Source organism: Rhinoderma darwinii, chromosome 4, assembly GCF_050947455.1.
Source record: "Rhinoderma darwinii isolate aRhiDar2 chromosome 4, aRhiDar2.hap1, whole genome shotgun sequence".
NCBI classification, from domain to species: domain Eukaryota; kingdom Metazoa; phylum Chordata; class Amphibia; order Anura; family Rhinodermatidae; genus Rhinoderma; species Rhinoderma darwinii.
Genome location: NC_134690.1, coordinates 8,573,517 through 8,585,606, shown reverse-complemented (window position 1 = coordinate 8,585,606; position 12,090 = coordinate 8,573,517). Strand labels below are relative to the sequence as shown.

General features: G+C 45.9%; 1 protein-coding gene across 1 annotated transcript in view; it reads right to left on the bottom strand.

The window, feature by feature from the left end:
- Nucleotides 1-209: 209 nt before the first annotated feature.
- The window catches only part of DRC1 (dynein regulatory complex subunit 1), a 65,174-nt gene continuing 53,293 nt past the window's right edge, over nucleotides 210-12,090 (bottom strand). Inside the window, exons 13-17 of the mRNA XM_075863794.1 lie at nucleotides 8,431-8,517; nucleotides 7,874-8,001; nucleotides 7,211-7,354; nucleotides 6,715-6,817; nucleotides 210-377 (exon numbers count right to left, since the gene is read on the bottom strand). Coding sequence (XP_075719909.1) covers nucleotides 315-377; nucleotides 6,715-6,817; nucleotides 7,211-7,354; nucleotides 7,874-8,001; nucleotides 8,431-8,517 — 525 coding nt within the window. The 3' untranslated portion in view covers nucleotides 210-314. The remainder of the gene's footprint in view (nucleotides 378-6,714; nucleotides 6,818-7,210; nucleotides 7,355-7,873; nucleotides 8,002-8,430; nucleotides 8,518-12,090) is intronic.

The following is a 12,090-nucleotide window of genomic DNA, read 5'->3' as shown; positions in this document are numbered from 1 at the left end:
CACGACACACCACACGTCACATGACACGACACATCCCACGACACATCAAACGACACATCCCACGACACGTCACATCACACGACACGACACGTCACATCACATCACACATCACATGTCACACGACACATCACACGACACATCCCACGACACGTCACAAGACACGTCACACGACACATGACATACGACACATGACATACGACACATCACAATTATTCTGTAAACTGTTTTATTGGTCAGATAGAAGAGGAAATCTTAATATCAGCTGAGGGTCTGTCCCGGATATTAACACATTACAATCCCCCCTCATCACGATATCAGACGTGGGCAGAGTCGACCTGCAGGATCTGCGTGGGGGGAATCTCCAGTTCTGCATTGATCTAAAAATAAAATAATACATCTGATGAGACCGAGATCTGAGCGATCAACGAAAACAAGAAGCAGAACTGTGGTGTCCAGGGCCGTACACAGGTTATTGTTGTGATATCTCACCCTGTGCGGAGGATTGTTATATACCTGACATGGATCATGTGGTGATATCTCACCCTGTGCGGAGGATTGTTACATACCTGACATGGATCGTGCGGTGATATCTCACCCTGTGCGGAGGATTGTTATATACCGGACATGGATCATGTGGTGACATCTCACCCTGTGCGGAGGATTGTTATATACCTGACATGGATCATGCAGTGATATCTCACCCTGTGCGGAGGATTGTTATATACCTGACATGGATCATGCGGTGATATCTCACCCTGTGCGGAGGATTGTTATATACCTGACATGGATCATGCGGTGATATCTCACCATGTGTGGAGGATTGTTATATACCTGACATGGATCGTGCGGTGATATCTCACCCTGTGCGGAGGATTGTTATATACCGGACATGGATCATGTGGTGACATCTCACCCTGTGCGGAGGATTGTTATATACCTGACATGGATCATGCAGTGATATCTCACCCTGTGCGGAGGATTGTTATATACCTGACATGGATCATGCGGTGATATCTCACCCTGTGCGGAGGATTGTTATATACCTGACATGGATCATGCGGTGATATCTCACCATGTGTGGAGGATTGTTACATACCTGACATGGATCGTGCGGTGATATCTCACCCTGTGCGGAGGATTGTTATATACCGGACATGGATCATGTGGTGACATCTCACCCTGTGCGGAGGATTGTTATATACCTGACATGGATCATGCAGTGATATCTCACCCTGTGCGGAGGATTGTTATATACCTGACATGGATCATGCGGTGATATCTCACCCTGTGCGGAGGATTGTTATATACCTGACATGGATCATGCGGTGATATCTCACCATGTGTGGAGGATTGTTATATACCTGACATGGATCGTGCGGTGATATCTCACCCTGTGCGGGGGATTGTTATATACCTGACATGGATCATGCGGTGATATCTCACCCTGTGCGGAGGATTGTTATATACCTGACATGGATCATGCGGTGACATCTCACCCTGTGCGGGGGATTGTTATATACCTGACATGGATCATGCGGTGATATCTCACCCTGTGCGGAGGATTGTTATATACCTGACATGGATCATGCGGTGATATCTCACCATGTGCGGAGGATTGTTATATACCTGACATGGATCATGCGGTGATATCTCACCCTGTGCGGAGGATTGTTATATACCTGACATGGATCATGTGGTGATATCTCACCCTGTGCGGAGGATTGTTATATACCTGACATGGATCATGTGGTGATATCTCACCCTGTGCGGAGGATTGTTATATACCTGACATGGATCATGCGGTGATATCTCACCCTGTGCAGAGGATTGTTATATACCTGACATGGATCATGTGGTGATATCTCACCCTGTGTGGAGGATTGTTATATACCTGACATGGATCGTGCGGTGATATCTCACCCTGTGCGGGGGATTGTTATATACCGGACATGGATCATGAGGTGATATCTCACCCTGTGCGGAGGATTGTTATATACCTGACATGGATCATGCGGTGATATCTCACCCTGTGCGGAGGATTGTTATATACCTGACATGGATCATGCGGTGATATCTCACCCTGTGCGGAGGATTGTTATATACCTGACATGGATCATGCAGTGATATCTCACCCTGTGCGGAGGATTGTTATATACCTGACATGGATCATGCGGTGATATCTCACCCTGTGCGGGGGATTGTTATATACCTGACATGGATCATGCGGTGATATCTCACCCTGTGCGGAGGATTGTTATATACCTGACATGGATCATGCGGTGATATCTCACCCTGTGCGGAGGATTGTTATATACCTGACATGGATCATGCGGTGATATCTCACCCTGTGCGGAGGATTGTTATATACCTGACATGGATCATGTGGTGATATCTCACCCTGTGCGGAGGATTGTTATATACCTGACATGGATCATGCGGTGATATCTCACCCTGTGCGGAGGATTGTTATATACCTGACATGGATCGTGCGGTGATATCTCACCCTGTGCGGGGGATTGTTATATACCGGACATGGATCATGAGGTGATATCTCACCCTGTGTGGAGGATTGTTATATACCTGACATGGATCATGCGGTGATATCTCACCCTGTGCGGAGGATTGTTATATACCTGACATGGATCATGCGGTGATATCTCACCCTGTGCGGAGGATTGTTATATACCTGACATGGATCATGCGGTGATATCTCACCCTGTGCGGAGGATTGTTATATACCTGACATGGATCGTGCGGTGATATCTCACCCTGTGCGGAGGATTGTTATATACCTGACATGGATCATGCGGTGATATCTCACCCTGTGCGGAGGATTGTTATATACCTGACATGGATCGTGCGGTGATATCTCACCCTGTGCGGAGGATTGTTATATACCTGACATGGATCGTGCGGTGATATCTCACCCTGTGCGGAGGATTGTTATATACCTGACATGGATCATGTGGTGATATCTCACCCTGTGCAGAGGATTGTTATATACCTGACATGGATCGTGCGGTGACATCTCACCCTGTGCGGAGGATTGTTATATACCTGACATGGATCGTGCGGTGATATCTCACCCTGTGCGGAGGATTGTTATATACCTGACATGGATCATGCAGTGATATCTCACCCTGTGCGGAGGATTGTTATATACCTGACATGGATCGTGCGGTGATATCTCACCCTGTGCGGAGGATTGTTATATACCTGACATGGATCATGCAGTGATATCTCACCCTGTGCGGAGGATTGTTATATACCTGACATGGATCATGTGGTGATATCTCACCCTGTGCGGAGGATTGTTATATACCCGACATGGATCGTGCGGTGATATCTCACCCTGTGCGGAGGATTGTTATATACCTGACATGGATCATGCGGTGATATCTCACCCTGTGCGGAGGATTGTTATATACCTGACATGGATCGTGCGGTGATATCTCACCCTGTGCGGAGGATTGTTATATACCTGACATGGATCGTGCGGTGATATCTCACCCTGTGCGGAGGATGGTTATATACCTGACATGGATCATGCGGTGATATCTCACCCTGTGCGGAGGATTGTTATATACCTGACATGGATCGTGCGGTGATATCTCACCCTGTGCGGAGGATTGTTATATACCTGACATGGATCATGCGGTGATATCTCACCATGTGTGGAGGATTGTTATATACCTGACATGGATCATGCAGTGATATCTCACCCTGTGCGGAGGATTGTTATATACCTGACATGGATCATGCGGTGACATCTCACCCTGTGCGGAGGATTGTTATATACCGGACATGTATCATGCGGTGATATCTCACCCTGTGCGGAGGATTGTTATATACCTGACATGGATCATGCGGTGATATCTCACCCTGTGCGGGGGATTGTTATATACCCGACATGGATCGTGCGGTGATATCTCACCCTGTGCGGAGGATTGTTATATACCTGACCTGGATCATGCGGTGATATCTCACCCCGTGCGGAGGATTGTTATATACCTGACATGGATCATGCAGTGATATCTCACCCTGTGCGGAGGATTGTTATATACCTGACATGGATCATGCGGTGATATCTCACCCTGTGCGGGGGATTGTTATATACCTGACATGGATCATGCGGTGATATCTCACCCTGTGCGGAGGATTGTTATATACCTGACATGGATCATGCGGTGATATCTCACCCTGTGCGGAGGATTGTTATATACCTGACATGGATCATGCGGTGATATCTCACCCTGTGCGGAGGATTGTTATATACCTGACATGGATCATGCGGTGATATCTCACCCTGTGCGGAGGATTGTTATATACCTGACATGGATCATGCGGTGATATCTCACCCTGTGCGGAGGATTGTTATATACCTGACATGGATCATGCGGTGATATCTCACCCTGTGCGGAGGATTGTTATATACCTGACATGGATCGTGCGGTGATATCTCACCCTGTGCAGAGGATTGTTATATACCTGACATGGATCGTGCGGTGACATCTCACCCTGTGCGGAGGATTGTTATATACCTGACATGGATCATGCGGTGATATCTCACCCTGTGCGGAGGATTGTTATATACCTGACATGGATCATGCGGTGATATCTCACCCTGTGCGGAGGATTGTTATATACCTGACATGGATCATGCGGTGATATCTCACCCTGTGCGGGGGATTGTTATATACCTGACATGGATCGTGCGGTGATATCTCACCCTGTGCGGAGGATTGTTATATACCTGACATGGATCATGCGGTGATATCTCACCCTGTGCGGAGGATTGTTATATACCTGACATGGATCGTGCGGTGATATCTCACCCTGTGCGGAGGATTGTTATATACCTGACATGGATCGTGCGGTGACATCTCACCCTGTGCGGAGGATTGTTATATACCTGACATGGATCATGCGGTGATATCTCACCCTGTGCGGAGGATTGTTATATACCTGACATGGATCGTGCGGTGATATCTCACCCTGTGCGGAGGATTGTTATATACCTGACATGGATCGTGCGGTGACATCTCACCCTGTGCGGAGGATTGTTATATACCTGACATGGATCATGCGGTGATATCTCACCCTGTGCGGAGGATTGTTATATACCTGACATGGATCGTGCGGTGATATCTCACCCTGTGCGGAGGATTGTTATATACCTGACATGGATCATGCGGTGATATCTCACCCTGTGCGGAGGATTGTTATATACCTGACATGGATCGTGCGGTGATATCTCACCCTGTGCGGAGGATTGTTATATACCTGACATGGATCGTGCGGTGACATCTCACCCTGTGCGGAGGATTGTTATATACCTGACATGGATCGTGCGGTGATATCTCACCCTGTGCAGAGGATTGTTATATACCTGACATGGATCGTGCGGTGACATCTCACCCTGTGCGGAGGATTGTTATATACCTGACATGGATCGTGCGGTGATATCTCACCCTGTGCAGAGGATTGTTATATACCTGACATGGATCGTGCGGTGACATCTCACCCTGTGCGGGGGATGGTTATATACCTGACATGGATCATGCGGTGATATCTCACCCTGTGAGGAGGATTGTTATATACCTGACATGGATCGTGCGGTGATATCTCACCCTGTGCGGAGGATTGTTATATACCTGACATGGATCGTGCGGTGATATCTCACCCTGTGCGGAGGATTGTTATATACCTGACATGGATCGTGCGGTGATATCTCACCATGTGCGGAGGATTGTTATATACCTGACATGGATCGTGCGGTGATATCTCACCCTGTGCGGAGGATTGTTATATACCTGACATGGATCGTGCGGTGATATCTCACCCTGTGCGGAGGATTGTTATATACCTGACATGGATCGTGCGGTGATATCTCACCCTGTGCGGAGGATTGTTATATACCTGACATGGATCGTGCGGTGACATCTCACCCTGTGCGGGGGATGGTTATATACCTGACATGGATCGTGCGGTGATATCTCACCCTGTGAGGAGGATTGTTATATACCTGACATGGATCGTGCGGTGATATCTCACCCTGTGCGGAGGATTGTTATATACCTGACATGGATCGTGCGGTGATATCTCACCCTGTGCGGAGGATTGTTATATACCTGACATGGATCGTGCGGTGATATCTCACCATGTGCGGAGGATTGTTATATACCTGACATGGATCGTGCGGTGATATCTCACCCTGTGCGGAGGATTGTTATATACCTGACATGGATCGTGCGGTGATATCTCACCCTGTGCGGAGGATTGTTATATACCTGACATGGATCGTGCGGTGATATCTCACCCTGTGCGGAGGATTGTTATATACCTGACATGGATCATGCGGTGATATCTCACCCCGTGCGGAGGATTGTTATATACCTGACATGGATCGTGCGGTGATATCTCACCCTGTGCGGAGGAATGTTATATACCGGACATCGGTCATTGTGGCTCCAGATACCGGAGACCACTGACCAGCACCTTATTGATCACTCCCCGCCCGTCTAGCGCTGTCCGGGCTGCACACGGCGGTCACTCTCGATATTAGCTGCTGCTGCTCATAATAATGGGACTCCACTGTGTATATCGGCTGTGCGGCTGCAGCCTGACATTAGAAGGATTTCTTACATTTCCCTGTCACATCACTGAATGTTGGGCCAGTCGTGTGTTCTCAGGAGTTGCGCTGATCCGTCTTACCCTGGAGTTGAGGTATTGATGTAACAACATTCTCAGTTCTGCGTTCTGCTGCCTCAGAGAGGACGTTTCTGTAATCAGTTGGGATCGACAGGTCAGGACGTCACTGAAACACACAGAAGCTAAAGTAAACTTTCCACGCTTAATACCGTACATACATAATGCTCAGAAACCTCGTCAATACTTCATCATGCCTTAAACTCTATTAACATCCAGAGCTGCATTCATAGTTCTGTTGGCAGCAGCACGACATCATATTCTAACACACGTCTCAGACTAGCATACATGCTATACTTTCCTGTCCACTATGGGAGATGTAGTGTTTTTTTACATGAAACCTGGTGTAAACACTTCATCTCCCGCAATGCAGTACAGCAGAGCATGCTCTGTACATAACCTATAAAATACCACTGTTCCTTTAACAAAACACTACATATATGCCTGCATCAAGAGGCCATATGCGGTACAACCTGGAGTTAATATAATGTATCAGACGTACTAATATTTCTCCATGGCCGATTCCAGGGCGTCCCAGACCTTGAGTCGTGATTGTGGGATGACCTGTGCCGCCGTGCTCCAGTAGGCGGCATCCTCGCTGCTGTGGCGCTCTTCTGACCCCGGCAGTCTCAAATGTGGCTTCTCCCTAAAATATAATTAACACATTAAAAACGTAGTGGTGACATCATCACCATGGTCTTTTACGAGAGTCCTGCTCCAGGAGGCGGGAGGTGACAACCGTTCAGGGCCCCTCGTGGTTGATGAATCATCTGCCCCCAACTTCTTATACAGCAGTGAATATAAATTTGCACCTGCCGCAAAGCATCCTGGTCACAGCTAAATCCAGCACCCGTGGATACTATTAGGCCCTGTTCACACCGGAATTTGACGCGTTTTACGTGTCGAAACGCGTAAAAAATGCCTGTATTTTAAAAAGTGTTTTTGACACGTTTACACGTTGTTTTTTTTGAGCACCGCATGATCAAGGCCTAACCCAGAAATTACAACTGGAGTATCGGGAATTCCAGACCTTCTGACATGGGACTATTTTTGGGACACCCCAGATTATCATGGTTTTCGGACCGTCAGTTGCCGGACTAACAGACGGAATAAATAATGAATTTGACGCCGACATCTCTGGAAACGCTGAACACGTGACACAAACCTGGAGTGGTGGAGCTCCATGGTGAAGGCGGTCAGCGCCCGCAGAACATCATTGGGGTGTATGAGGTGAGTTGGGTGGGATGTCCGGAGATGGGTCTTATCTGAGTCCTGAGCTCCTTCTTCTTCATCCTGAAATAAAGCAGAGCAACGAGGGCCGGGATCAGGTCAGTATAACCTCCTATCTCACGTTGGGTCAGAACTTGGGCCCACTAGAGGAACCTCCGGTAGTCTGTTGGGCCAGTACGACCCTGTGTACAACCCCCTTCACCAGACCAGAGTCCCATAAGAATAAGGCATCTCTACCATGTACTGGAGCAGAGGAAATAATCTGTGTGATTGCACCCACTAAATGGAGTGCCAATTGGAGGCCAGTAGAAGTAAGTGCCCTACAACCCCCTACCCCCCGTGACCCATCTATACTGTGTTGAATGGATGACAGGACCACTGCCCCAAAGGAATGGGCTGCTTCTTCTGGCCTCCTCGCATAGAAGTCATCTATTAGTGTTGGGAATTCCTTCAGCCCTGATATAACACCGCACACGTAATACCTTCTCCTACCTGCAGAGATCGCTCTTGCTGCTGTCCGTACTTCAGGAAAAAATCCACAAGTTTATAGACGTCGTCTTCCCGTTCGATCTGCAGAGCCTGTACAGCGGGAAGACACGATCATATGACCAGGGAGTAAAAGTCAGGTCCACACTAACAGCCACGAGGGTCCGCAGGGTGAGCACCCATGGGTCCCATGCAGTCACTGGGCCGCCAGTTGCCCACCAATACTCTTTAGCCGCTTATATTTTATCTATAGACTCTTTAGCCCCAAATTAAGTCCTTATACGGTCTATAGTGCCACATGAAGTGTCTATAGGGTATACAGTCCTATAGTAGTCTCCATAGAGTCTATAGCCCTAAATGAAGTCTCTATAGCATCACATTAAGTCCATAGGGTCTATAGCTACAAATAACATATCTATAGGGTTTATAGTGCCACACAAAGTCTCTATAAGGTCTAAAGTCCTATATAAATGTATATACGGTCTATAGTCCCAAATTAAGTCTTTATAGTGTCTATAACATGAAGTCTATAGTGCCACACAAAGTCTCTATAGGGTCCAAAGTCCTGAAGAAATATCTATAGGGCCTATAGTCCCAAAGGAAGTCTTTCTAGGGTCTATAGCACCATATGAAGTCTCTATAGGGTCTACACCCCCACAATTACACTCTATTAACAGTCCCTCTAGTCCCATAACAACAGTCTCCATGAGATCTATAGTTCCATAGTAACAGTCTCCATAAGGTCTATAGTCCCATAGTAACAGTCTCCATGAGGTCTATAGTTCCATAGTAACAGTCTCCATGAGGTCTATAGTTCCGTAGTAAGTCTCCATGAGGTCTATAGTCCCATAGTAACAGTCTCCATGAGGTCTATAGTTCCATAGTAACAGTCTCCATGAGGTCTATAGTTCCATAGTAGCAGTCTCCATGAGGTCTATAGTTCCATAGTAATAGTCTCCATGAGGTCTATAGTTCCATAGTAACAGTCTCCATGAGATCTATAGTTCCATAGTAACAGTCTCTATGAGGTCTATAGTCCCATAGTAACAGTCTCCATAAGGTCTATAGTTCCATAGTAACAGTCTCTATGAGGTCTATAGTCCCATAGTAAGTCTCCATGAGGTCTATAGTTCCATAGTAACAGTCTCTATGAGGTCTACAGTCCCATAGTAACAGTCTCCATAAGGTCTATAGTTCCATAGTAACAGTCTCCATGAGGTCTATAGTTCCATAGTAACAGTCTCCATGAGGTCTATAGTTCCATAGTAACAGTCTCCATGAGGTCTAGAGTTCCATAGTAACAGTCCCCATGAGGTTTATAGTTCCATAGTAACAGTCTCCATGAGGTCTATAGTTCCATAGTAACAGTCTCCATAAGGTCTATAGTTCCATAGTAACAGTCTCCATGAGGTCTATAGTTCCATAGTAATAGTCTCCATGAGGTCTATAGTTCCATAGTAACAGTCTCCATGAGATCTATAGTTCCATAGTAACAGTCTCTATGAGGTCTATAGTCCCATAGTAACAGTCTCCATAAGGTCTATAGTTCCATAGTAACAGTCTCTATGAGGTCTATAGTCCCATAGTAAGTCTCCATGAGGTCTATAGTTCCATAGTAACAGTCTCTATGAGGTCTACAGTCCCATAGTAACAGTCTCCATAAGGTCTATAGTTCCATAGTAACAGTCTCCATGAGGTCTATAGTTCCATAGTAACAGTCTCCATAAGGTCTATAGTTCCATAGTAACAGTCTCCATGAGGTCTATAGTCCCATAGTATCAGTCTCCATGAGGTCTATAGTTCCATAGTAACAGTCTCCATGAGGTCTATAGTTCCATAGTAACCGTCTCCATGAGGTGTATAGTTCCATAGTAACAGTCTCCATGAGGTCTATAGTTCCATAGTAACAGTCTCCATGAGGTCTATGGTTCCATAGTAACAGTCTCCATAAGGTCTATAGTTCCATAGTAAACGTCTCGATGAGGTCTATAGTTCCATAGTAACAGTCTCCATAAGGTCTATAGTCCCATAGTAACAGTCTCCATAAGGTCTATAGTTCCATAGTAACAGTCTCCATGAGGTCTATAGTTCCATAGTAGCAGTCTCCATGAGGTCTATAGTTCCATAGTAAGAGTCTCCATGAGGTCTATAGTCCCATAGTAAGTCTCCATGAGGTCTATAGTTCCATAGTAACAGTCTCTATGAGGTCTACAGTCCCATAGTAACAGTCTCCATAAGGTCTATAGTTCCATAGTAACAGTCTCCATGAGGTCTATAGTTCCATAGTAACAGTCTCCATAAGGTCTATAGTTCCATAGTAACAGTCTCCATGAGGTCTATAGTTCCATAGTAACAGTCTCCATGAGGTCTACGGTTCCATAGTAACAGTCTCAATGAGGTCTACAGTTCCATAGTAACAGTCTCCATGAGGTCCATAGTTCCATAGTAACAGTCTCCATGAGGTCTATAGTCCCATAGTATCAGTCTCCATGAGGTCTATAGTTCCATAGTAACAGTCTCCATGAGGTCTATAGTTCCATAGTAACAGTCTCCATGAGGTTTATAGTTCCATAGTAACAGTCTCCATGAGGTCTATAGTTCCATAGTAACAGTCTCCATAAGGTCTATAGTTCCATAGTAACAGTCTCCATGAGGTCTATAGTTCCATAGTAACCATCTCCATGAGGTCTATAGTTCCATAGTAACAGTCTCCATAAGGTCTATAGTTCCATAGTAACAGTCTCCATGAGGTCTATAGTCCCATAGTATCAGTCTCCATGAGGTCTATAGTTCCATAGTAACAGTCTCCATGAGGTCTATAGTTCCATAGTAACCGTCTCCATGAGGTGTATAGTTCCATAGTAACAGTCTCCATGAGGTCTATAGTTCCATAGTAACAGTCTCCATGAGGTCTATGGTTCCATAGTAACAGTCTCCATAAGGTCTATAGTTCCATAGTAAACGTCTCGATGAGGTCTATAGTTCCATAGTAACAGTCTCCATAAGGTCTATAGTCCCATAGTAACAGTCTCCATAAGGTCTATAGTTCCATAGTAACAGTCTCCATGAGGTCTATAGTTCCATAGTAGCAGTCTCCATGAGGTCTATAGTTCCATAGTAAGAGTCTCCATGAGGTCTATAGTCCCATAGTAAGTCTCCATGAGGTCTATAGTTCCATAGTAACAGTCTCTATGAGGTCTACAGTCCCATAGTAACAGTCTCCATAAGGTCTATAGTTCCATAGTAACAGTCTCCATGAGGTCTATAGTTCCATAGTAACAGTCTCCATAAGGTCTATAGTTCCATAGTAACAGTCTCCATGAGGTCTATAGTTCCATAGTAACAGTCTCCATGAGGTCTACGGTTCCATAGTAACAGTCTCAATGAGGTCTACAGTTCCATAGTAACAGTCTCCATGAGGTCCATAGTTCCATAGTAACAGTCTCCATGAGGTCTATAGTCCCATAGTATCAGTCTCCATGAGGTCTATAGTTCCATAGTAACAGTCTCCATGAGGTCTATAGTTCCATAGTAACAGTCTCCATGAGGTTTATAGTTCCATAGTAACAGTCTCCATGAGGTCTATAGTTCCATAGTAACAGTCTCCATAAGGTCTATAGTTCCATAGTAACAGTCTCCATGAGGTCTATAGTTCCATAGTAACAG